The sequence below is a fragment of the Notolabrus celidotus genome, chromosome 19, assembly GCF_009762535.1.
Source record: "Notolabrus celidotus isolate fNotCel1 chromosome 19, fNotCel1.pri, whole genome shotgun sequence".
Taxonomy (NCBI): Eukaryota; Metazoa; Chordata; class Actinopteri; order Labriformes; family Labridae; genus Notolabrus; species Notolabrus celidotus.
This window is the reverse complement of record NC_048290.1, coordinates 17,900,117-17,928,024: the sequence shown is the minus strand read 5'-3', so window position 1 is coordinate 17,928,024 and position 27,908 is coordinate 17,900,117. Positions and strand designations below refer to the sequence as shown.

The following is a 27,908-nucleotide window of genomic DNA, read 5'->3' as shown; positions in this document are numbered from 1 at the left end:
CGGAAGTAGCTAGCCAGTTGTAGTGGAGAGTAGCCAGCGGCTGTCTTTACCCCGCTGTCTCCTCTCCTGTCTCCTCTGCTGTCTCCTCTGCTTTCTCCTCTTCTGTCTCCTCCTGCTGTCTCCTCTGTCTCCTCTCCTGTCTGCTCTCCTGTCTCCTCCTCTGTCTCTTCTGCTGTCACAGGATCCTTTCTGCACAGAGGAGCCGCTTAGCTCCTGACAGCAGCTCCATCCTCTCCGCAGCGGGACACGGCTCGTCCCTCAGCCGGCCCGGTGTTACTCACACACGGACTGAGATGCCATCAGAGTCCCGCTCCGCCCTCAGAGCTGGTCGCGGGTCTGGATTGTAGATCTCCTCTGAGGTGGTCCTCTGTTCGGCAGCGTTAGGAGGTAAGGACCAGCAGACTCTGCAGACAGGCTGAGAGACCTGACTGTGACAGGGATTCTCTTCCACACATTTAATCCAGACCTTTATTTTATGAATGGAGGGATGGTCTGCTTTAATAATGATGGTTATAACATCTCTGTGTTGCAGCCCACGGCTACATGAAGCCTGGACTAATTAGTTACCAGCTAGTTAGGTAGATTAATGTCAACCTAAATCACTACTGTCACATTTAGACTAGTTGGCAGCACAGCTGTGCTTACTCTTTATAATATTAATTAACATTATAGTTCATAAGCTAAGAACACTTCAACATAAAATGCAGACATATTTATTTTGATTTATTAGACTAAATGGGCCCATTTTTTAAATTGCAGGTCTTTCAAATGTGTATTTTTTCTTTTTTTCCTTAATTAACTTTTATATTAAAATTACCTTTATTTTCCATTATAACACACCTTTCATGCATACAAGCATGCAGCCCAAAGTGCTTCACACAACAGACAGAAAATAAAAGAAACGTTTTAAATAATAATAAAAGAAAGAAGATGGTGATCCTAAACAATGCTTCAAAATTAAATAAAATCAATACAGTAAAAGCAATAAAATCAATAAGAGTATAAAGCAAAATTACAAATCAGTTTAAGTTGAAAAATATCAAATTGATATGATAAATTAATTTAATTTAATTTAATTTAATTTAATTTAGTTTAATTTTATATTATTTTTATTTATTTTTTTGCACATCATAAAAACATTGTGATGGCGAGGTTATAAGCCCCAAAGAGGTTTATGAAGATACCTCCCCTCTTTTAATAACAACAGTTGTTAAATGCTGCAATACAGATTAGATAACTAAATAAATAAATAAGATAAATAAATGTTGTTAAATAATGATTATAATAATGCATTTAAGGGCTAAAATGACATTACTCCAAATTAAAAGCCAGATTAAAAATGTAGTTCTTTAGTTTGGTTTTAAAAACACTCAAAGAGCTCGCCGTCCTGACGTGCAGAGGCAGAGAGATCTGTGATGTTTGGAGGGGAAACTGTATTTTTCTTTTATGATAAATCCTGCCTCTTCTTTGAGTCCAGAAGGAGAGTTGCTTTATGTCTGTGCTGGCTGCACCACGGTGATGTCTTACATGCACACCTCCTCTCAGAGCTCACTCTCTCTGCACACTGAGGCTCATTTAAAGTCCTCACTCATCACTATGCATGACTTCCTGAACACACACACACACACGCATGGACTAAAACAGCAGCATATTCTAATTTAAGTTACAAGCCTGTGGAACTTACAATCTTTGGTCCCAGGAACATCTCTTGCTACATCCTCCAAAAGTCTGACCTGGGACAAAGGCGTTAAAGTTTGCTGCTCTCTTTACTCCGAAACAATTACAACAAGACCAGACTTCATGAGGTGATCTTATCGGATGATTTAAGGTGATTTTGAGAGACTTGGTCAGATGCATGGATTTTACGACCATGGTTGATTTTGACGTTGATGCCTGCTGGCTCCTCTTGTTGTTTTGGTCATGGGTCTTTTATCATGTCTGTGTTCAGTCACTGTTTAGCTTGAAGATGCATGTGTTGAGGACATAACAGTGAAGGTTTCAGACTTGTGCATGCATTTGTTAGAGGTGATGGTAAAAAGGATGCACAGGGGCTGAGCCTATCCTGCAGACACCGACAGATTCAACATGCAAGATCCTTATAATGTGCATGATTATTCAGATAGACAGAGAAATGCAATGACTGTGCACACAAAAGGCCATGCAATAAGAATATGAAGTTTTAACTCTGAAAAAACAGTTGTGATCTGAAAAGTGGTGATACACAGTCTGCAACTTTGTGCATTGTGGGTTTAGTCACAGGGCAGAAATTGATGAAGGTTATCATGCAGTGTTGTTGTGCACTGTAGTGATGTTCGTTAATTGTGAATCAGTGTGTGAATTTAATGTGTTGTGGTTGATTTTTGTCTGAAGGCTTACAGCGTGTAGGTGTTGGACTATGACCAAATATTTACACAACCAGTCAAAAGTTTGGACACACCTTCTCATTCAATGGTTTTTATTTATTTTAATTATTTTCAACATTGTAGATTAATACTGAAGACATCAAAACTATGAAATAATCTGGTTTTGCCATAATCTGGATTACAACAGTAGTCAAATAGGGCTATCCATTGTGTACTAACCCTCCCTCTGAACAACACAACTGATGGTCTCAAACACATTAAGAAGGCAAGTCATTATACAAATTAACTCTTGACAAGGCTCATGTTAATTAGATACCATTCCAGGTGTTAGTCTACTCAGTCCAGACGTGTCATCATACGTGAGACATTTGGAGAAGATTGAACATTTTATATTGTAGTTACTACCGCCTCGATTTGAGTGTGTAGATGCCTTCTTCAATGGACCATGATGATGCCTCTGAGATTTGGAGCAGATTGAATGCTGGATGTTGTATTCCAGCAAACATTAAAGTTTGCCGCACTGCTTTGGCCACACCCCCAAACGCAAACTTAAGTCTTTACTTATCTTTGAATCTTCAGGGTGACGACCATAAACTGACCTAATATCTAATGTGATCCTGGAAATCACCAAAATGATGCCTTCATTGAAAAAATCTGACTTCCTGTTTGGTTTTTGTTGTGGGTGCATAGGAATTTTTTGGAGGTCTTGACATTCTCAACATGCAAACCCAACTATGGAACTCTTTTTTGGATGTTATAGGTGGCGCCATTGAGCCTCTTTTGCATAGTGTGTCAGCGAGATCAGGGACATTGAAAATTCTTCATTAGATTTGAAAAGCTTGCATATTTTGTTGAGTTTTGGGGCAGGTTAGAGCTGACAGATTTGCAACTCATTGCAGGAACGAAAGTAAGGAAGAAGAAGTAGAAGAAAGGTGTTCAGAGTGCATCCCTTGGTGTTTGGGTCCTAAATATAAAAATGTTTAAATATAAGGGTCATGATGTGAAGGTGTAAAGGTGCCATCCTTCCATCATTTAGACTCCCAGCGTCTCACCTCCAGTCCCCTCCACGTCTGAATAACCTTCCAGCGTCTACAGGAGCTGAACGTTGTGATCAGCCTGTGAGCATCCTTTGACCTGATTGCCATCCGTCTCTTTGCAGCCGCCGTGAGAATGAAATCTGGGACATCCCAGGTCAACCTAAAAAAGGTGTCCATGTGACGCACTTCTTCCTCAGTTACTCTGAACGTACTTATTTCTGTTCTTATTGAAGTAGGCCATGTGTGAGAGAAGACGCTCAGCAGAGTCTGATGATGAGCTGCTGACAGTTTGGAGGGGAACGATGTTTGGATGCCACCGATGCGGATGTTATTTCATTGTTTGATTGAAGAGTTTCTTGGTCTATAAAATGTGTGAAATCTGTCACTGTTTACCTTTTATTAAGTCCTCAGATGTCAAATTTTATCTGCAACCCAAAGATATAATGTTCAGGGTCCCACGACCCCAAAATAATGATGTCAAAGACTCATGACCCCCACTGTCCCTCCAAGTGATTAAATGTTGCTTCATACTTCATGTAGCTTGCTGCTACTGATGCTTTTGTTGATTAACTTTTAGCTAACCCTAATGTGGTGAATGAAATCATTCGGCTGAGTGAATTACATGTTAAGTCAATTTAAAGATGCAAGTTCTGGTCGGGTGGTGGGAATGGCACGAATAGCGTGATTTGCGCGAATAAGCAAGTAAATACGAAACATTCTCGCGTTCGTATTCGTGTAAATAACACGATTTTTCGCGTTTTATATGAACACGCTATTACTGTAACTCTAACCTCAGGAGTCATCTAGCAACACAGAAAGACAGAAAAATAATGACATTTTTTTATTTGCAGGGTTTTATTTCAAATTCAACGACGATTTTTGACTATGTTTTTCAACTTAAGCATTGGGACCAAAGTCGCCACAATGAAGCACATCCAGGAAAGGTTTTTGTTTCTGAGCTTTTATTACAGACTGAGATGCTTTTTTGGATCCATAAACGGATGTTATTTTCCTTTCTGTGAAGACACCAGACTTCTTTTCTTTTCTTTATTTTAAAGTGATATCATTGGGCTTTTATACCTTCTATTTTAGACAGGACACTGGGTAGAGTAGGAAACCGCTAAATAATGCTTCACACCTTTTGCAGAACGAGTTCCAGCTTCTTCACTCTGGTCGACATTTTTAGTCCCAAGGTACAAAAAAAGCTTTGTTCCTGCTGCTATCACTAAGCTGAACAAGTCAGAGCATTTCTTTTCTCATACAGACTCAAACTCCAATTTTAGGACTTAAGTCCAGATCTTCTTATCTATTCATGTGATTTTATACTTTTTATTGGTTGATTGTTTCCTGATATGCCTTTTAAATGGAACCTTTAGCACTTTTATCATTTTATTATGTCTATTCATTTTACCATTTTTATTGTTAAATTAGTTTTTGTATATTTTTGTATGTTTAGCACATGAAGTAGTTTGTTCTGTCTGACTTCTGTCTTGTAATTTTTTAATGACCTAACATCTCACTGGCTACAAAACAAGTCTGCCTACGGGTACAGATAAAGTAACCTGAACCAGAACCTGATGGAGAGCGGGAAAATGACATGCAGGGAAAGACGCCGCCGGCTAAGGCTAAGTCTGTGTCAACGGTTAAATAAACTTAGATAACGCTTCCTCAGTCTTACGACCACACAAAGTGCTTTTACACGACTCGTCCGTTCACACCACCTTCATTCACTGACAACAGAGGATGAACTTTTTCTATTCATTCATGTTCACACTCTGCTGACTGTGAGTAAAACCAGGTTTAGTGTTTTGTTCGAGGACACTTGAGCGTGTGGCAGTGCTCCGGACAGAAACATCAGTTTCATCTCACAGTACAGGAGTCTCAGGTCTGCTGCTTGTTTTGTCTCCACTCTCCTTAATGATTGTGTGTTTTTGTGTGTCTCCAGGTGTGAAAAGTCAGTGTCATGACTGGAGCTGAGACTGAGGATGATATTCCGTTAGGTGAAAGGAAGACTGTCACAGATTTCTGCTACCTGCTGGACAAGTCCAAACAACTCTTCAATGGGCTGAGGTCAGTTCTTACTCTCTCTGTGCTCCTTCAGCTGGACGGCATTTACACAACACGAGTCTACGACACGAGAAAACATAAATACAAAGCATGTGGAGAAAATACGGACATGAGCAAAGAAGATAAGAAAAGATGAGATAAGATGAGATAAGATGAGATGAGATGAGATGAGATAAGATATACTTTATTGATCCCCAGATGGGGGAAATTCTTTTGTTCCAGCAGCTTACAACACTGGACAGGGGAATACAACAATTACATAGTTAAAGATATAATAACAATAATAATAGTAATGATAAAATAGAAATCTAAATAAATAAAATAAAATAAAAGTAACAGAGTTTTTAACTGCAATGAAACATCAGTGTTTGCCCACCTGTGATGAGATGAGTTAGTGTTGTAGTGGCTGGGACTGAGAGCAGAGCAGAGAGACACAAATCCAGTTCCTGTCTGGAGGTTTGTGAGGAGGTGTGGACGTGTTTATGAGTTATTTAGAGCTAACCACTTTAAAACAATCAAAGATAATGTTGTATTTTTCTGTTTCACTGCTTTGTTTTCATTGAAGGTGCGCTCTCTCTCTCTCTCTATTTGAAAGGGAGCTAAAGTTTTGTTAACTTTATGACCAGAAAAGTGACTAAAGGATGTTTCACACAGAGGAAGAGATGTTGAGTCTGTCTGGTTGGATATAATTATGTAACTATAATGTAATGCAGCTTGAATATTTTATGGAAATAGGTCTAAAAGGTGTTAGATTATGATCTCACTGTGAGGACAGTTGTGGGTAAAACACGCTCCACGCAGGAAGGACAAACACAGATTCAGCCAAGTGTTTGCAGGATTCCAGGAGGTTTATTTTGGACTCGATGTCCGTCCAGGTGCATCGCTCGCTGCCAGTACAGGATGTGTGTTCTTTATAAGCATGTGGAGCTCAGGTGTGCAGAGGATCTGACGGTCATGTGAGGATCTGCTGTTGGTCAGATATATATAAATATATAAATATTATTTTTTCTTCCCTTGAACTGTTCGTGTAGAATATGTTCTGTGTTGAAGTTTTTAAAAAAGGGGTACATGTCTGCATCTTGTTTGTTTATAAGAAATCTTATTTATAATGCATATTTAAATTTGAGACACATCTAAAAATGCCACAAGTATTTTTTATAAAGAGCTTAAAAATCAGTGAAGAGCAACAAAGAGGGGATTTATGCATTTAGAAAGCAGACTGAGTATCTGACAGATATCAGTTTATTTATTAAATCACATATATACAGTTGTATTTATTTATTGATTTATTTTAGTTATTATAAATTAAAGACCATGAGGTCTACATTTCAAGTTTCGGGGATAAAATTATCTTAGTATCTGCAGATGTCATCATTTAATGTTTAAATCAGAATTAGATGTATTAACCATAAGTTTACACAGATGCAGAGTAAAAGCTTAACCTAAACAAAACAAGCTTATAATATTAAAATACATATTTAATTATTTATGTATAGAAGGTGTCTTGGAAGAGCTGTGAATTTGTGCAGGAATGTGCAACATGATCGTGAGTACAAAAGAGCTCAGAATGTAAGATTGAGTTCAAAGTAAATATAGTAAATTGGAGCAATAAATTCCTCCAGTGCAAATCAGATTTCAATCCAATCTAGTCCGGTAAAATTATTTGTATAAAGCTGGTAACAAACAGTAAAAGTTGACCATAAAAAGATAAAACATTAAAACACAAAGACAGATTTAAAGAGAACAGGATGGAGAAGTATTAAAAGTTTAAAGACAGACTGGAAAAATCGAATCCAAAATCTAAAAACTTCTAGGTTAAAAAATTCTACTCCCTGAAGTTCATATCTGTCCCTGCTGTGAGTCAGAGTAATGCCGGCTGAGTCTGAAGGAGCTGGAGTTCCACTCAGCCAATCACAGTCGGCCTGTAAACGGTGGTAACGGTGTTAGCGGTGTAAATAGGTCAGCGATGATCTTCTGATAATTGTTTGGATTTTTCTAATCACAGGAGAAATAAAAAAAGGGTTTCCATTTCAGATCAGAAGTTTTTAAAACGGCCAGAAATAGTTTGAGTCATTTCAGGTCAGAGACGCTGAGACACTATTTTTACCTCTGTGACAGTTTGATCAGAGATTCAGGTGTGCCTGAAAAAACCCCGAAGAGAGCAAGATCAGATTCTGTTTCCAGGATATTAACCTGCAGATTATTTACCTGATTTATAGGAGAAATAAACCATGCAGAATATGTACTCTTACTCTCTCTCTCTCTCTCTCTCTCTCTCTCTCTCTCTCTCTCTCTCTCTCTCTCTCTCTCTCTCTCTCTCTCTCTCTCTCTCTCTCTCTCTCTCTCTCTCTCTCTCTCTCTCTCTCGTTTTTGATTATTTCTATGTACAGACTTTATCTCTGCCAGACTCTAGTACTGATCACCTCAAAGTAAATCAGATGGCTGCAGAGGGAATGAAGCTATTTCTGTCCCTTTGTGACATAAACTGCCGTCCAAACACAAAAATAAAACATTAAAAATAAAAACAGTAACCCTGTAGTTTTTGGTTTGCAGCTTCAGAGTCTTTTCAGTGAAAGAGTCGAGCTCAGCATGCAGACTTTTTAAACACCACTCACTCTTGTCTGCTAAAGACTGCTTTAAACTCCAAATCTTTAAAATAATGTATTTGTATTAAATCTACCAGGTGAGAGCTTAAAGGATGACATCAGGTTGTCCAAATGACTGTTTTTGTCTTTATTCAGTTTTTTTGTTTTTTTGAAGTAGTGTTAAAGTTATTATAAGTCAAATAATAATTATTTGTTACGCAAAAACTTGTAAAGTTTTTAAAACGTACAACTTAATGTTTATGTTGATTTCCTTGACGAAATTCCCTGAAGTGATGATCTCATAATCAGATACTTTTAAATTCATTGTTAATTTGTTCAACATTTGTGTTGCATGAGAATAAAATGTGAATTCTTTCTGGTAAAAAAATATGTATATAAATTCTTATTCCTGGTAAGTAAATATTTATTTTATTTTGATATTAAAAGTTTTTATTTTTTATATTTTACAATTTAATTATAAAAATCCTGCATCTTCATTTTTTATGTATTTCACACATTTGTATTTATTTATTCATTCAGGAAATGAGGTAAATCTAGAATCCCAGGTTTTAGTTTGAACCCTCACATTAGTATTAAAGCTCCTGGTAGCAATGTTCTGTTTGTGTTTATTTTGGCGCCCCCTGTGGACAAAGTGATACCTCTTGATGCTTTGGGATCCTAAAATGTTCAGGTTATATTTGATGAAAAAAAAATAATTCTGCTTTTGATTGATGATAAATGTATCACTCATTGTGGATCTATACAGACTGTGGTCTGACACCTACCCGCTCGCAGCATTACAGGCATACATAAAGACAATATAGATATGATACTTAAACTGACCATTTTGTCTCCTACCTTTTTTTTTTGCTTTTTGGGTCATAAAGAGGCAGCACCGTTAATTTCAGTCTGTTTTATGACCCACTAAAAAAAATCCTCACAGGAGCTTTAAATAAGTGAATGATTATTATTAATTTCATTTAATGACAGTTTGTGGAAAATTAAACTTCTTTGAGCTTGTTGAATAAATGTAGGCATCTAGTCTGTGTCTCATCTGTGTGTGTAATTTAAAAAGAAAGTCTAAATTTCAGTCTGACTTTAATTAAGTGGACTTTATTCTGATATATCAGGATTCATCTGAGTGTGAGGAGCCACCTGTCCTGCTGAGGGAGCAGCAGGGTGTGAGAGAAGAGAGGAGGAGAGACTCTTTTCTGCGTTAAATCAACGCTGTGTTCTGTAAATGCTTCGGTAAATGTTAAATTATTTTCTTTACGCTCAGTGTTTCCGACTCCAGCTCAGGAAACAAACACTCTCAGATTTTGTGAATGCATGTTTAAACTGTCGGTCCGTGGAGCACAGTGGGGAATACTCCGGCTCACCTGGCGTCTGCAGAATAAATAACAGGTCAACGCTGAGGTGCGTCACAGACTTCAGGAAGGTTACCAGACACCAAACAGACCACGCTGAGATCAGAGCGCCTCTCTTAAAGAAGTGACCCTGTGAATAATTCAGTGTATTTTCTCTCTGAGTGGATTTCTGCGTAAAGAGTGAGAGAGAGCAAACAGACAGAGCGACCATCTGGAGGAGCAGGAGTTAGTGAACGTGTCCTGTGATTGTGAGCCAAACGGGACGGAGCTGCAGCCAGGACGCTGAACCGAAAAGACGGAGCGGAGGATAGAGCTGCTGCCTGTTTCTAACCCCAACACTCTGACGTGTGTTCAGAATGTTTCATCTGATCCGAGGACCACACGCTCAATGACACAAACAACCACACGCTCATCCACAGGCTTATCATTTATGGAACATTTTCCTCTTTTTGATGTGCTGTTCTGTACATCCCATCATCTCTGCACATAAAGGAAACCTAAGAGATTTTCAGGCTTCGATAAAGTTTGACTGAAAAAATAATTCATACTCACTTTGTGGTCTGAAACTGATGAAAACCGAGCCTGCTGCATTTTAAGGAGTTTGTTTGTGTAACTCTTCCTCTCTTTCTTCTCCTCATCTGACCTTTGTCCCATCCTTGTTTCCTGCAGAGACCTCCCTCAGTATGGACACAAGCAGTGGCAGTCCTACTTTGGACGGACGTTTGACGTCTACACCAAGCTGTGGAAGTTCCAGCAGCAGCACAGGTTCTTTCTTTTCTGTTTTCACTTTTCTTTTTCAACATGTTCACTTTATTAACACCTTAAATCTATATGAAGATAGCTGTGTGTGAAGATTTAGAGATTCTGCTGCCTTGTAAGTTGATCCTGCAGAAACAAAACATGATGCATATCAAAGCTAAGGGTGCAGACTTGTTTGATAAATGTTAGCTGTAAGATGAGATCACTTGATGGTCTTTCACATGGTCATGTTGTCCCGTGCTCAGTGTGTGTGTGTTATTTATTGACAGGCAGGTTCTGGACAGTCGGTACGGGCTGAAGAGATGGCAGATCGGGGAGGTTGCATCCAAAATTGGACAACTTTACTACCACTACTAGTGAGTCCACCTCCGTCTCAGCCGAGCCGATCACCTTGTGCATCCATCGTCTACATACTGACACTCTTCTGCTCTGAGTGCACATGGATTGAACTTTGACACACAGACTTGCAGAGTCCTTCAGGGTGCAGAAGCAGCAGCAGGACTCTGTCCCAATTCCCAGACTGAGGCTGAACTGCTGCAGCAGCAGAAACAAACTCTGATCTCGTCCTCTTCTTGTTCTGCTGCGACTCCGGGTCATTTTAGGCTCTGAGATTTAAACATGTTATTTAGTGTACAGTTAAAAAGCTGCAGTTAGAACCTGAACACTGGATTATTTCATTTGATAAACCTTCATCCAGCAGGTTAAAGGACTGAGAGAGATCTGACTGTTTACCTGAAATAGTTTTCTGTTCAACTCAACTGATTTTTATTTATAAAGCACCTTTCATACATCCAAGCATGCAGCACAAAGTGCTTCATCAAACAACAGAGAGACAGAAAACAACAACACTAGGTAAAGTAATATAGAAGGCTGCAACAAGATAGAGAAGAGTGGTACGGAATATTTAAAAATACAAATAAAATCTATAAAATAAAATCAGATACATTTAATAAAAATGAAATACAAATAAAATCAAAGCATTACAATAAAATCAATAAAATCAAATCAGATAAATATAAGAAAAAAAATAAAGACAATTAAATCTGAAAGATACCAAAATAAAATAAAGTGGAATATAAACATTACAATGAAATCAATCAAATCAAATCAAATAAGTACCAGAAGATAAAATAAAATAAAATGTTTTTATATAGAATAAAAACAAATGCTAAAACAAAAGTAATAACAGTCATATTGCAGTTTAGGGCTAAAACTAAATGACTCCAAGATAAAATCCAGATTAAAAAGGTATGTCCTTAGTTAACTTTTATAAACACACAGAGAGCTCACTGTTTTAATGTCCAGAAGAGTTCAGTTTTGGTGCATACAAACAGAAAGCTCTCTCTCTCTGTGAGGAACATTTTAAAGGGAAGCTTTCATGGTGATACATTCAGACTTTTCTGTTGTGTGCAGTGAAAATGTGAATATTGCGATTACAATGTAATTGGTATTTATTATGCAGCCCTCATATAAAGGGTATTTAAATGTATTAAACTGAGATAGTAACACCTCTTACTCTCTGATTTTGATCGACAGCCTTCGTACCTCAGAAACGAGTTACCTGAACGAGGCCTTTTCCTTCTACTCTGCTATCCGCCAGCGCTCCTACTACTTCCAGGTCAACAAGGAGGACAGGTGAGCTCCACTTTCCCAAGACGTCCAAATTTAATTGTATTCATAGCAACTTTCTCAGACTTTTAATTTTGTGAAGATTTTCTTTTCTTCTGTTTTAAAATGGAGCAAAATATTTATTTTTATTTTCCCTCCATTATGTTGAGTAAATAAAGACTCTAGTGATTTATGTTTGAAGTGTAAGGCTGGACATTAAATAACAAACAAGATCTTTAATAGTTTAATTTCTACTCTGAGTACCCTCATGAATCTTTATCCATCCAACTACACGACATAAAAACACTCCACCTCTTCTGACCCCGCTCTGTCTAGTCTTCTGCAACCATATTTTAATTGTCTCTTTGAAAAGATTCAACACAGATGTATTTGATTTAGAAATGTATGAATTTAAATGTTTTCTTCTCCTTTTTTTTATCAGACCAGAACTCGTAGTGAAGAAGCTTCGATATTACGCTCGCTACATCGTGGTCTGTTTACTGCTGAACAAAATGGATCTCGTCAAAGTTCTGGTGAAGGTACGATGTGACGGCCTGCTCAGAACACTCTTATAACTTTATCTGGATCTTACTCTGTGAATCTGAAGCTGTCTGGATTTAATAACTGGTACTAAATAAAGATATAATTGGTGTTTCCTGCAGGAGTTATCTGAGGAGATTGAGGATTACACTCAGAGGTTCAACACGGAGGACCAGCTGGAGTGGAACCTGGTTCTGCAGGAGGTGGCAGCTTTTGTGGAGGTAAAAAAACCTCTCAAAATTGAACATAACTCAGTGCTTTCATTGTCTGAATAAAATATCCTGTTGTCTAGTTTTCGTTTCGTTTCTAAGAAAACAGTAAATCTAATCATTGCACATTTGAAGATATTTACAGAAACTGACCCTGAACTCATCATCGTCTCTTTTCAAACTGACAGCCGGGTGAATAATGTTCTTGTTTTTAGTTATCTGCTGTCTCATGTATCTGATCACTGACTGCATTTAAAGATGGATGACACATCCTCACCATCTGCTGAAACCAAAATACTCCAGATGACGGCTTCTGATGTCTCACACTGGTGATGAGAGTCTGTGCTGTAGAGATCGACTTATGCAAATACAGTGCTGACGTCCTCAGAGGTGGATCCAAGGTGCCCCCCCTCCAAATCCTGAACTAGCTGTTTGTCCCTTGAAAGGAGGGACTTTAGTGTAAAATAAACCATCTGGGTTGTGCTGCTACAGGCTGCTCCAAGCTTTCTTTGCATTTTAAAGTGTACACACTGAATTTTTAAGTACTGAAACTGTGACTTAAATCTGAGTTCTCAAACAATTTAAGCTCTGAAGGTTTATTATATTTTTATGAACAGGAGACAGCAGCACGTCAAAGACAGAGCCTTCCCTCAAGTTCACGCCGTGTTAAACTAAAGGTCATAACAGACTTTCTTCCTCCCTCACTGCGTCCTTTACATTTTCAGTAAAGCTCAGCCAAGCTTTAGATCTCTCGTTGTGGTCCGCCATCATCGTCCTCTCACAACTTTGTTGGAAAATGGAACTAAAACTCATGTGCCTTATCAAATCCACCAATCTCCAAAGTTTGGAACCGTTTCTCGGGACCTAAGTCTTGAAGGAGGAGCTATAAATTATTTTGCCTCACTTTTTGAGGAGCTATAACATCATCCATCCTAACGTACAGTCCGTGTATTTGATGAGTTGTGTCCCTCTTGTTTCTCTCTGTCTTTCAGGCCGATCCGGTAGTCGTTCTGAACGACAACAACTCGGTGGTGGTCACCAGTAACCGCCTGCTGGAGGGCAGCGTGCCTCCGCTGGAACAAGGCATGGTGGTTGGGCAGCTCAACCTTGCAGACGCACTAATCATCGGCAACTGTAACAACCAGGTTTTAACACACTAATTCTAATTCTCACTCCCTAACTCCTCATGCACAGACGTTAATGTCATTACTGCTCCTGTCTTAATGTCGCTCATGAACTATAGTTTCATTAAGACTCTACAAAGTGTGTCGACTGTGTGAAACATTCTTTAGGATCTGCATGCATTGATAGAAACACATTTATCTGTATAGTGACTATAGTCAGTCTGGAACATAATACACATGGCTCATGCATCAAACTGCTGCGTCTTACCTGCAGAGAGACACTGGGCCTCACGCAACAACACCTCCCCTCTCTCTGCAGCTGTGATCAGCAATGATTCAAGGACGCTTTGACCCTCGCTCCGTCTCATATATCACTCTTCTACTTACACTTTCTATTCTACCTTCATAAGAGCATTCACACTAATATATATCAGCTAAATGTGGATTTTTTTATTTTGGTATATTCTTTGGCAGAATGTTTTTGCCAAAATGATGAACATTAAACACCTCATGGTGTCCCTGATACAACCAAACATGAGCAAGGCTTTGTTTAGGTCACCCTGGTGGCAACTTGTCAATCACACCTCTGACTCCTCCCACCCTTCATGCTCTCTGTGACTCTGACCATCATTCACTAAGTGAACATCATGCTGTGTTGAAGAAGAAACTAGAGATTGATACCATAAGCTCATTAGTGTTTACTGAGGGAACAAATTAGCTGAGGAGGAGGAGGAGGAACATTTACTATAGACTGATATACAATCAGAGGAGTCGCCCTCTGCTGGACGTTACACTTTGAATGTCATCAAAAGAATAGAATGGAACCCAGATATAATGCTTATTATTTCAGGGTTCCCAGACTTCAAAAAATAAGTGTCCCCTCCCCAGATTATATATAACTCTGAGCCTTGATATGACTGAAACAGATGAGCGGCAAAAATATAGCCGCACATATTTTTTTTTAAAAATCATGAGCCATAAAGACCCAAACTGTTATCGTACCAGGCTGTAAACATGTGCTGTAAAAATCAACATTTTAATATGGGGTCTAATGGGGATTCATTGCTTTTTGAGACAGCCTCCAGTGGACACTTATGGAACTGCATAGTTTTGCACTTCCACACTGACTTCATTTTTCAACACCAGAAGCTTCTGCTAAAGTAAAACCAAGTGGCAATCTCCGGTCTAAAAACATCTTCCACTGCGGAAGTGTTAAAAGCTGCAGTTCATCGAGGATCCGCTTGAGGCTGGCTCCGGAAGTACCGGAAGTCACATACACATGAATGGAAAAAGACGATTTTTACAGCAGCAATAAACATGTTTACAGCCTGGTACAAAAGACCAGTGTAGTCTGGATAGGTCATTTCTCGATGTGCTGTCACTGTGAGGGGGGGTGAATTTTTTTCTAACGTGTCAATTTCGAAGATATTGAGATTACTAGTCTGTAGCTGTTGGCTAGGAGGTTTAAACTCGGCCTCTTTACGTCACACTGGCTCGACAGATGCAATATGGCTGCCGCCGCCGATTGGTCTCAAAACAGCTCTTCAGAAACAGATGGGTGACGTCACGGATACTACGTCCATATTTTATACAGTCTATGAGTAAAACACATCCTTTATCTCCTGAATGGCTCTGGATGGTATTACTAGAAGAAGCAGCGCCCTCTGCTGGATGTGATATATCAACATACTAAACTAAAAAAAACACATTTTTTATATAATGCCAAAAAAGTTTTTAATGAAGGATTTGTGTCTCCGTTTAATCCTGATTCATCCCTGAATCTTCTCAGTTTGTCAACTTACAATCTACTAAAACCTAACTCTCTTTCTCATGCATGAGAAAAAACCACCTGATCAAATGTTTCTTCTCAATCAGCTGATTCTCAGTTTTGTTTTGTTCCTCTTTCAGGTCAAGTTCAGTGAGCTAACCATCGATATGTTCCGCATGCTTCAAGCTTTGGAGAGAGAGCCGGTGAACCTGGCCACGCAGACCTCCAAACAAGGAACGCTGGTGAGTTCAAGATATTGTGATTTAAGAAACACAAACATGCATTGAAAGAGAAGATATCCTGTCTTACATAATCAAACTGAAAGTAAAGAATGATCTGTGATATAAATATGATTCTTCATCCACAGGAGCCCAACGAGAAACCAGCCAAAAGAGAAAACCCTCACAAGTATCTGCTCTACAAACCGACCTTCAGTCAGCTCTTTACTTTCCTGTCGGCCTCTTTTAAGGTCAGTGTTCCTTTAAAACACAGCGTACCTGAATCAAACATCACTGAAGTTAGTCTTTATGTGAGACAAAGTGGTAAAATGTGGATCAGTTTTTGGACGGGTTTTCCTCTGCACCCCACGAACTGACGTCTAACACTCTCATCTCATCTCTTTACTACATTATCTTTACGTTCCCAGGAGTTACCGGCCAACAGCGTCCTGCTCATTTACCTGTCGGCGACTGGAGTCTTCCCCACAGGTCACTCGGACTATGAAGGTACATTAAGCTTCTGTGCCTTTAAACCAACCAGTCATGTGATCACTGATTAAACCTTTGTATACTACAGTCTTAAAGAAAATATGATGTGATATCTGTGGTTTTATGTGATGCATTGTTTGTAAAGTTTGCATTGTTTTCTGATCTTCCTGCTCAGAGACCTCAGATGTAAATCAGCTTTTTGGTTCAGCATCTGTGCCGTGCATGAACTATTAGTCGAATAAAGTTATAAACTAAAGGCTAAAGTGCGTGTGTGTGACCCTGTCTGCAGCTAAACGTAGCTTAGCATCTTTTTAGGAACTCTTAGCAGCCTCTCCAAACAGCAGCTTCCTGTTTAAATCAGAGACCGTGGAATAAGTCTCAGTGATGTCACCCAAAGGTTTCTGGTGGTTACTTAATTGAAGATACTGACTACAAACAACTTCTCACTGATCTAGAAACATGCAGACAGGTGAAGCTAAGGCCACCTGTCAATCAAACCAAAGTTATAATAACTATTCACCCCCTGTACACTCACTAAAATATGAGGAATTAATTCACAACATTGGGGTAAGGGTAAAATAATTACAAGATCTGAGACGTACCTGTGTGGGTGTGATTGAAGGGAAAACTGTGCGTCCTGCAGGGCCGTATGATTTCGGAGGCGTTCTCACGAACACGAACAGAGACGTGGTGAACGGGGAGACGGTGCAGAAGAGGAACCAGGCCGCCCAGAAAGAGATGCACTGGTGAGAGATCGATCAGGATTGTTTGAGAAGATGTCAGATATCCAGGGCTCTTAAAGTCTTCAAATAGAAAAGTAATGAGAGTATGATCCCAGCTCTGTTCCTGACTCTTCTTCGTGACGTTTCAGCCTTCATCCCGGAGATTTGTTCCCTTTCACCCGGAAACCACTTTTTGTCATTGTGGATTCAACAAACAGCACAGCGTACAAGGTGAACACTGAAACTCCTCCAGGTGTTTCAAACAGCAAACTCTACATGTGATTCTAATAAATTTAACATCCTCTGTTTCAGAATTTCACTAACCTGTTCGGTCAGCCGCTGGTGTGTCTACTCTCTCCGACGGTTTATCCCAAGAGTGTGCAAGGTGAGGAGAAAACCTGCTCTGTTATTAACAGATCCTGTGTTTATTTGGTAGGACTGTTGTCTCATGCCGTCCTTCTCTGTCCCCCTTCACGTGTTCAGATCAGTCTCAGCGGGGGAGTCTGTTCACTCTGTTCCTCTACAGTCCTCTCCTGGCCTTCTCCTCGGTGTGTGGTCTGAGCAACGTGCGGCGAGGACTGTGGGAGCAGGCACAGGAGTTCCTCAGCAAAGTTTACCGAGACATTGGGCAGCTGATAACTCGATCACGAAACATAGGTAACGCGTCACACAGGGACTCTTAATGTCTGCATTTATTGACGGTGTCAAGCATGAATACTTTAAGGTTACTTCAGGTCAACCGTTGCTGCTTCTATAACTCAGTTAAACACGTTAAGGAATAACTTAAATTTCATTGTGAAGGATATTAACCGAGGAAGTTTTAAAGATCAAAACATATATCCTCCCTCGTGTCTGTGCCTCTGTTCAATGTTGTAACTCACTTTTGGAGTCAAACCCAGGCCCAAGGTCCACAATTGTCACTCATCATTGTTTATCTTTCTATCCATATCTCTTTTATTTTTCTCTTTTTTTTAATGGAGACAATCAGACAACCGCTGAAACGCCTCCATGGTATAGAAATTAATTTTGGAGGTTTTCTCTGTAATGTGGTTTACAGCCTCGTTCATGGTTGATGTGATCCCCTCTGATAATCTTCCCACCTAAACCTGATTAAACAGAGAATGTTTGAATCTGTAATGTCTTCATTGATTGATAAAGAGTATAAATATTCTTCCACTCTCTCTCCTCAGATCAAGCCTTTTTACAATTCTTCGGTGACGAGTTCCTGCGGCTGCTCCTGATCCGCTTCGTGTTCTGCTCAGCTACACTCAGGCTGCACAAACTCTTCCGGGTGAGTCACTGCGGCTGCACTTTTCCTACAACTGTGTTTTTTTGCGGAAGCTGAAAATGCATTTTAAAGTTCAGAGCAGGTCTGAGTCCAGGCCGGTGATCTGCAGCACTTAAACCATCAGGCACGGGGAGCAGAGTGTGTCCTGCTTTAGAGGATTCTCGTATCATAAAAACACCTCAGAGTTTCTATTCAGAGCTAAGTGCTGGATTCAGAGGAGTCTGCCGTGTCGCTCTGGTGCTGCTGGTGCTGCTGGTGAAACGTCACGCTCAGAGCTGTGGGACGTAAAAATAGACTGAATGTTTTTTTATCCTGTGTCAGAATTTAAAGGTTTTAAAAATGACAGCTTCTCACTGAGAGAGAAGAAGTGATGAAGCTCAGTTCCTGATGTCCTCCCTCCAGACTTCTTATGCCTTCATGATCAATTCATAGATTTGTCTTCCTGTGTGTAGGGGATATCATGATCTGACCTCAGAGATCTGTGGCCGGGTTTCCTTCCCTGGTGTTTGCTTTCAAATCAAAATGACTGTATGAGTAGCTTCTGTGCTCGGGCGAGCGCTTAAACTGCTCAGCCAAACTAGCTCCCTGCGATAAACGACCAATCTAACACTTGGATCAGAATAAGGGCCTGTGTCCACTGTGACTTCATCCAATCAAAATCAAGAAGGGGCGGGACTTCTGATATCAAAGATGGAGGACAATCTAACCTTGTTGTTTGTTCCAGGTTATAATTTCCAAGTATTAAGCTGCTGCTAATGCTGCATTCTTTCTTTTAACTGTTTTTACGTTTACTTGTGTAGAAATCTATTTATTTATTTTTTCAAAGGTGTGTTTATTAGAATTTTTCCACATTATATACAGAACTTAAACAATTTAGGCAAGTCAGGTTTGTCTTGCAAAGCAAAACAAAAATAAGTAGATAAGTGAATACATTTATTAATGAAGAAAAACAATAATAATAACAATAAGTAATAATTATAATGATATACATAAAAATAAATACATAAATAGAAAAGGGAAAAAAGAAAATAATTATGATAGAAATACAATAAAATAAATATGTTAATATTTAAAATAAATTGAAAGAAAGAAAGAAAGAAAGAAAGAAAGAAAGAAATACAAAAGGTAAAAATAATCATAACAAAAACAAAAACAAACATAATAAACAGAAATTTCTTGATTAAAATCATATAATCAAGCAATTAAGTCCACTGCTTAGGAAAGCCAAAATGTTGCAGGACAACTTCTGTAAACATTAGTGAGGAGAGCTCTGAAAGTGAGGTTGTGGGCGCTGCCATCACAAAAACTGCTGTTAGTAGAAACAGCTTTAAATGCTTTAAAAAGCTTTAAAGGTTTAAAACCACTCAACACAAACTGAATATCAAAACAATTCTGCTAGCTCGCATTATTTAATGAAGGAGTCTGGTGATTCAAAACAAAAGAAATGCTGAAACACTCTCCTGATAGTTCCTCTAGGATTCAGTTGTGTCCCACATTTCGCCCGCAGGAGTCTCGAAGCTTCCCCGAGTCGTACCCCGAGCTCCCCAAACAGGACACGGTGGAGAGCAGCCTTCTACAGAAGCACATCCTGGAGCTGGCCACCATGCTGGACGTGCAGAGTCTATTTTGGGATGATTCACTGGAAGCCTACTAACACCTTCACACAGGGCCACATGGCATCAGTGTACATACAGACTCAACTGCCAGAGCCCTCACAGTCTTTCTGTTTTTTACAGGTAAAAAAAAAATCTGCACATACACAACATGATCTGCATTTAACTGTCGACTTGTGGTGCAACATGAAAACGTTCCCATAACAAGGCAGAGGATCTAAAATAATGTATAAACTCCCCATTCTTAAAGCTCAGTGTCTCTCTCCATGAATATTAGAATCATGTAAAAGAAAACAAGCGAGCGCTGCAGAGAACTCAACAACTTGACGCTCCCCATCAAAATAAAAGTTTCAACTGCAGCCTCAGACATGTCACATAGCTGTAAAGAAGCTGGAAGTCGTTTTTGTGTTTTTTAAAATAATATTTATTATTGTTTAAAGAATGAAGATCGTGCTTGAGTGTGTTCGGACCAAAAGCAAAGGGGACTGCCAGATCAAACGCAAAGTTTATGCAGCTGCACAAGTGGACTTTAATTTCTGCAAGGTGTTCCAATCACACAGATTTCCCATCATTTGAATATTTGTGGAAGTTTAATTTCTGACGCAAGGTAAAGGATGTCGCATCAGAAATATTCCAACCAGACCTCATAAGAAAAACAAAGCCATTTTGGGCGTCTTTGCTTGTCACCTTGCAAACGGACCTCTAAGAGTCAGACATTTTATAAATCTGCAGCTAAATGAAGTTATTTCTGCATCCTTCTAAACATGTTTAATGCCATCAAATCTCAGTAAAACTCATTTATTTGGGGTTTTTGTAGCATTAGAGTAAGAAACATTTTGGGCAATTTTATCGGAACTGTCCAAATACAGTGAAAATGAGACTCAGTGGACACAGATGGAGTTGGTGTCCATCAGAGGAATCCTGGTGCTGATCTGAGCTAACAGATCACCAAACTGGACTCTGGTCAGCCTCAGGTAGCTGGAAGTTTATCCACACACAGCTCATGGAGGAGGAGGGAGGTTTTACAGAGATGTGTGCGCTTCACGGTTCGCACGTTTGGTTTCTCAACACGCCTAAGTTTGACTCGGAAAAACTCGGAAAAATAAAGGATGCGTCAAAAACCTTTTTGCTTTTGGTCTGAACAGAGTCAGAGAAGCACAGAGAGGAGCTAAAGGAAGGTTTGTGCTGAGAGAACCCCTCACTGCATCCGTAAATATTTAAATATTCACTTCAGCACTCACCCTTTGAATCTAAAGAGTTCACCAAAAACATTCTCACTGTTATGGTTATTTTGTATTTGCCAAACCGTTCTCGCTGTAAAGCAGCTTATCTTGTAGCAGGCTGAGGTGCATGGGATCATGTTCTGTTGTAGGCCTTCATTATTGTAAAGATATCACTCCTTCATTAACCAGCAGCCCATCTTTTACGTCGGCCTTTAATCGTGCGTATTTAAAGTGTTTCCTTTTCCACATCACTGTGCTGTACCTGCATGCAAAAAAAGCAAAGAGATGCATCATGTTCTGTTTTCAGCCACAGCAGCCTCCACCTTTACAGGTACACAAAGACGTGTAGGTTCTAAAAAGGCATGAGGGGTTTGGGAGGAGGTGGAGTCAGTGCATGTGCTGCATGGACAAACAGGGACAATCCAGACTGAGAGAGGACTGACAGGAACGCCAACATGCACCAGTGCTTTAACCGTTTCAATGATTTGCCAAACACCTCAGTTACCTTAATGATGACAGGATTATCATGTAACCTGCAGGTTTTACTGGTAGAAGGATTATCATTGGTGTGCTTTATAAACTACAGCTCATCTCAGACTCATCTGGCTCTGATCAGCTGCTTCAGGCTTCATATACGGCTGGGGTTTGTTTGTCACCGGAACCATTAAAAATCTGACTGTAGAGAAACGAGAGGAAGACTGGGTGACGATGAAGAGGGTTGAACAAGCAGCAACCACAATGGCTGAATTAACTGTTAAAACGAGAGAGTAGGACCCTTTGGTGCCATATTTATACTTTGTCTTTGGAAAGAGCAGCCTCCCTCCACTAGTTGGATTTGTCTGGTTAATAACGCTCTAAAGCTCTACTACCTGGATGTAAACGAGCACAGGTGACAGATGTCATCTGGTAACGCGGTGTGGTTTGTCAGTTTGTTGATCTATTAAATGGAGATAAAGTTGAGAGCAACACCAGCACAGGCATGAGGATGTTAACCAGCTGTGCTAGTGGTAGCCACACTCAATTTTTGTTTACCTTCAGACTCTGTGAACCCGTCTTATTAAAATAGTTTCTGCTTAATTTTGTCTGATTTCTTATCTTTGGACGAGTCAGTTAGTCAGAATTTGGATTTTCGTTAAAACAACAAGGAAATTAGTCATCTTGGATCATCCCTATAATGAACATTTTTGCCACAGTGTTAACAGGCAGAGGTGAATTGTGCTGGAGCCCTTTTCGTGGATTGATTCAACCTTGACGTGGGATCTGTTTTTTCTTGCAAACTTAACTGATAGAGGAATAAATAGCTACTGTTACGAGATTTGGACCAATAAAGGTTCAATCCTCAGAGGTTAGCTAATAATTGCTGTAGTGCTCAGTCATGGTGGTTGCTGCTTTCAGACAAAACCTCTGGAGGTGATAAAGAAGTGATGGTTGGTATAAAGAGATTGTTCTGTTGGGATCACTGAATTAAAGTGGATCACAGGAAGTATCCTGTTCAAGGCCTTAAACAACTTGTTGGCTCAGGACCTTAACCATCACTACGAACACTATCTCTAAAACCTCTGCCACATATCCGTTCAGCGGTGAATCAGACCGATATCAGGCGACAAAGCTGGACCTTTAAAAAGCATGAACACTAACCCTTCTTGCGCTCCTGGAGACATGCTCTCGTTCATCACCTCATGTAAATATTTCCGTTTGAGCTTTCTTTGTTTCTGGCACCAGCATGTGGGCTGATAGCACAGACCATCGTAGAGAAACCAGCTGACAGATTACTGCCCTCCACCCTGAATCATTCTTCACTGCAAAGGTAGCAGAGCCGGCTGGACGGGGAAAGAGTTCTGAGAAATGATGAAACACTATTTTTAGTGTTTGTTATATTTATTGACTTTGTTTGACTTTGTGTACAGATGATGTAAAGCGATGTTTTGGCACAGGTGTGTTTGTTCAGTAGTTAGTGCGTCTATGAAATGTGTAATGAAACATGAATCAGAGCAAAATGTTCACGAGGCCGTTTTGTTCTGTTGACATTTTTCTAAAGACGTTACATTCCAACTTTTCTGAGGACTTGAAGAGAGGCAGAGGAAAACTGTTTTCTCCGTTTTTAGTGGGAAAGAGAGCCGTTTCTACATTCTCCTCTATTTTCATTGTAATGATCCACATTCCCTCTTATGGACAGATTCAGATATTGTAGGCTTGCACTTTATGAAGTTTGATATTGTTATGATGCTGTTTGTCGTGCTTTAGGGAAAAAAAAACAGACCATTTCTTCCTGGTCCTTCTGTGATTGTTCAGACCAGCCCTTCACTCTGGTGACTTCTTTTTTAAAGTCGTGATTTCAGACATTTTTCATCTGCTGTCACTTTTTAACAGCTTCTGCCTGAAATGTGTGAAACATGTACGCTGATTTCTGTAAGTGTTGACCATTGACTGAATGTAAAGATGGACGACACGTCTCCACCTGCTCCTGTTGTTCAAAGGTGAAGCCAAAATGTCCAACAACAACTGGCGCTGACATATTTCACTTTTGGAGTCAGAGTCTGTGCAGTAGAAATCAGCTGGTAGAGCTACATATTAAAGTCACAGATTCTTGAGTTGGTTTGAAGCAGACACTCATTGTTATGGAAAGTTCAATGACTCTTGTGTTAGTGTTTGTTACATTTCCTCTCACCGTTCTGTCTTTAAGATCAAAGACAACATTCTAGAATTCTGCCTTTAAGATCAAAGACATCATTCTAGAATTCTGCCTTTGTTGTCAGAATTCTGAGAGAAAAGTCAACATTCTAAAGAAGAGTCAGATCTAAACTGATCCTGCTTCATACTTCTTTTATATCATCAAATACTGCAGCCGGTCAGCAGGGAGAGCTCTAAATGTTTTGGCTTCACTTTTAGTGAGCCATCGTTTCTTCCATCTTTTTCTACAGTCTATCGCGTTGACTCAGCAGCAATAACAAAATGTAAATGTGTGACAGACCTTAAAACGATCATGTTTTATAGTCGGCGGTGTTCGAACACACTGCTGTGTGAATCCAGTCATGATTTTTTACTTTGCAAAGAATTATCAGCAAAAACAACAAAAACTCTGAAACATGTTTGGACATGAATCAGGACAGAAGACGAAGAAACAAAGAAATGTATCATTTAAATGGTCAAATATTGCATGTTGACGAGTTTGTACGTTTAATCTCAAAATTCATATTTATGTGTTTATAACATGTTATTGTACGGTGTGTCTCCTGAACTTAAGCCCATGAAAATATGGATGAATACTGGCACTGCGTTATTTAAAGGAAAATAACCAAGACAGTGACGCTGCACTGTCCTCTGATCATCATAATAAGTATAAAATAAATAAGATAACTTTGAGCTTCTGTTACGTCCGTCTGTAGTGATGTTTTCTGTGCTTCATATTTTTAAAAAAAGGCCATGAACAGAACCAGTTAAGTTATTGAGTAGCATGAGTGATCATATGAACACAGGTAACGGATTTGAATCTGCTTGAACCCTCACGGACGAACTTTATGAAACAGAACGTCGGTTTGAGTGTGTGAATTATTTTATTTTAACTTTTATTTTAAACTTTTTGGAGCAGCTACAGAGCAGCCTTGTGCAATAGTGTGAATTGATTCTGTGTGATGAAAACAATATTTCATGCTTCAAAATAACTTCTGCAAAACAAGATCGCTGGATAAATCATTATCTGTATTCGTTTGTGATCAAGATACGAGCAAAGAGGGAACTCTTGCACAGGATATGTCTTGAGCCTTTGCAAACATGATAACTGTGCACACTTTTTTACTCAAAATAATAAGATATTTTTGCATGCAAAACAGATAATCTGTATAAACAAGATCTCTTCAAACAAGTTACAACATTTAGGCAACAAGATATCAATCTGTGGGAACCACATAGCTCATACGAACAACATACTGATTTTGTTGTGATCAGATATAAACAAAATTTTAGTTTTGCAAGCAATATTTTTTCAAGGAACAAGACATAATTTTGTGATAGCCAGATGCAAGCCAGATGCAAACAAGATTAAAAAAGTCAATTTTGCAAGAGATACTCCCAAGATAATATTTAAACTATATACCGCTTGTACACGCAGGTTAACTTGTTTTTAATTTGTGAGAACTCGATAGTAACTTGAGTTAACAAGATACTTGCCTTAGAGAACAAGATATAAACTGCTTTATTGTGGAAACGAGTTAGTAATCTGTCTAAGCCCAATAGTCTCAAAATATTGTCCTTTTCAGATTCATTTTTAAAATGTTATAATTCCAAAATATCTTGTGCAAACAAAATAGTAACTCGTGCAAAAAAGACATTTATGGAAGGAAAAAAGATACTAACTTCTGCAACGAGTAACCATCTTGCAACAAAATAAACACTTTGGGGAATCAGATATAAACAAGATAACTGATTAACATCCTGATTAAAGTGATTTGAGCAGAGAAACATTTTGCAAACAAAATGAATCTTGCACCCGCAAAATATCACCCTTAGGGATAACAAGATATTACATGTGCATGCAAGATATAATTTGTTTATGCAAGTTGATACTCATACATACAAGATAAACATTTATTGGAAGCAAATAAAGAAAGAAATAATAAATTTTGCAAATATAAAGTCAATATTTTTAAACAAAATGTTGCCTGCATAAAGGGATAGATAAAAATTCTCACCAAGACATAAACTTGTTCCAAACAAGATATTCAGATTGAAATAAGATATTTAAAGAAGTCCACTCACCCACGCATGACTCTTATTATTTAAAACAAGATTTAACTTGTGCAAATAAGATATTAAGTTAGTCAGAGCAAGATCTAGTTGTATTTTGCAAACTGGATGATTCCACTAGCAGGATTATAACCTGTGGGCACGGCTTCATTCGTGTTTACAATCCCTCTGATGCCTCTTTAAGTTTTTGTTTTCTCCTCTGCTGTCATCGCCTTAACAATGATCGAACAGTTTACACACCGCTGACTTCTTAAAGATCTCTGCTGTGGCCAAATACCTTTAGATCTGATTTAAGACATTTATTATTTAGAGAGTTTGTGATTTAGAAAGTATAAATACTTGAGCATTCCTGTATAGGTGTGTGTCGTCTCCTATGCATTTCAGTTTATTATTCAAGTAAGAAAAATCTGAGTACGTCCGAGTTTTTCCAGGATCCACATGAAGTAGAGAATGTCTCATCAACATGTTGACTCTAGATTTGTTTTGCAGTCACACAGAATCAATTTTTTATTTCCTTCAGCTGCCACTATGCACTTTTTATGAACATTCAGACTAAAACCTGCAGGATGTAGAGACACGAAAGGAAACAGAGACTGAGGATTTGAAGGGGGTCATGAGGCTGTGATCTGGTGAGACTAAATCATTGCTTTCCTGCATTAACAGTGTTAAACCCTCCAGAGCACAAGAAATAAAGCAGTTTTTAACATGAAACCACAACAAGCACAACAGCCACTGCATCATGAAACGGACCCTCATTCATGGAGCAGCATGTCGACGACTCCCTGATTACTGCCGTCTGATCAATCCTGTTTTCTCCCGCTGACAAGCAGGAGTCATTTTTACCTTTTTATACTCGTAATATGTCCAAAACATGGGTGCAGCCTTTCTTTATAGCAACATGTGTGACTTGCTTGTTGTGATTTTCAGTCAGTGTCAAACTGTCAAATGTATTTTCTGAGTTTGAGTTTTAAAAAGATGCACAGACGCTAATCTCTGTAAGCAGCATGTTTGTTTAGAGTAGAAAGTGCCAAAGACTGACGTACTCTCACTTTCTCATCCCGACGGTGACGGAGAACAATTATTGTATCAGATGTTTCTTTTTTCTGTGTTAACAGACCGAGCCAATAAAGAAAAAGATGATTTGGCTTCATGAAAGCAGCTGATGAGTGTCTTTATTTGAGGGCTGGATGGGTTCTTTTATTTGTATTTTTAATCTAAACTTACACAAAGCGTATGTGTATGTCTTAGACCTGCAGAAAGAAAGAGATTATTTAATTATATTAGTTTTAAGACATATATGTACATTTGGATTATGGATATGGTACTGCAGAGTTGCATTTCCTCTTTTCTTGGTAATAATGACTCTAATTTGTAAATTTAATTCTCATTTCTGTAGAAAAATGTTCAGCTGTGTCTCACTGAAAATAACAAGAATCCATTTTTGCATTTCCCAGAATTTAATGTTAACTTAAAACAATATTTTTTAGCATTATATATATTTTTAAATTAAAAAAAATGTGTGGGTTGCTGGTGGCCTAGCGGTCTAAGCGCCCCATGTACAGAGGCTATAGTCCTCGTCGCAGGGGTCGCTGGTTCGATTCCCAACTGGTCGACCATCTCCTGCATGTCTTCCCCCTCTCTCCGCTCCCCACATTTCCTGTCTCTCTTCAGCTGTCCTATATAATAAAGGCAAAAAAGCCCCAAAAATATAACTTTAAAAAAAATGTGTAAAAAAGGTGAACCTCTATAAGACTTAAGCGTGTAATAATTTCACTATTTGTGTTTTAAGTCTAGATTTAATTTGTATGTGAACAGTGTTAACTTCACATGCAAGACGAAGATCAACCAACTTAAAGCTGCTGTTGGTAGGAATGGTGTAAAAAACGTTACTTTTTGTCTGCTGGGTTTGGAGAAAAGGTCATAATACCAATCTGTACTCATCTGTAAGTGAAGTAATTTGAGATTATGGCAAAATCCTCTGTTTTCCAATGCCTTTGTATAAAGCAATGTTATTATTCCCCTTGTTCCCGTTATCACTGACCAATCAGAGCCACTCCCCAACCCTGTGTCCTGATTGTTCGAGTGGAGGCCCCACTACGTTGCCCTGATTGGCTGGGAAGCCACTACTTCCTCATAGAACGTACAACAATCTTTTGTGGGCAGGGTTACGGTTGGTGAGAGGAAA

General features: G+C 39.0%; 1 protein-coding gene across 3 annotated transcripts; it reads left to right on the top strand.

Moving 5' to 3' along the window:
- Positions 1 to 26,878, top strand: scai (suppressor of cancer cell invasion). 3 transcript variants are annotated; one of them, XR_004635000.1, is made up of 18 exons: positions 1 to 387; positions 5,346 to 5,470; positions 10,089 to 10,184; positions 10,448 to 10,534; positions 11,715 to 11,813; positions 12,229 to 12,325; positions 12,449 to 12,547; positions 13,528 to 13,680; positions 15,568 to 15,669; positions 15,795 to 15,896; positions 16,074 to 16,152; positions 16,757 to 16,880; positions 17,006 to 17,087; positions 17,169 to 17,241; positions 17,340 to 17,513; positions 18,047 to 18,147; positions 19,652 to 19,880; positions 26,387 to 26,878. XR_004635000.1 is itself a non-coding variant. In XM_034710132.1 (17 exons), exons 2-17 carry the CDS (start codon positions 5,364 to 5,366, stop codon positions 19,796 to 19,798), a joined length of 1,722 nt encoding a protein of 573 aa, XP_034566023.1. In that variant the 5' UTR covers positions 1 to 387; positions 5,346 to 5,363; the 3' UTR covers positions 19,799 to 26,878. The 3 variants fall into 3 exon arrangements, 2 of the variants coding, with proteins under 2 accessions (XP_034566023.1, XP_034566025.1); XM_034710132.1 differs by having other exon boundaries at positions 19,652 to 26,878; XM_034710134.1 differs by having other exon boundaries at positions 2 to 387; positions 16,778 to 16,880; positions 19,652 to 26,878.
- Positions 26,879 to 27,908: the final 1,030 nt, after the last annotated feature.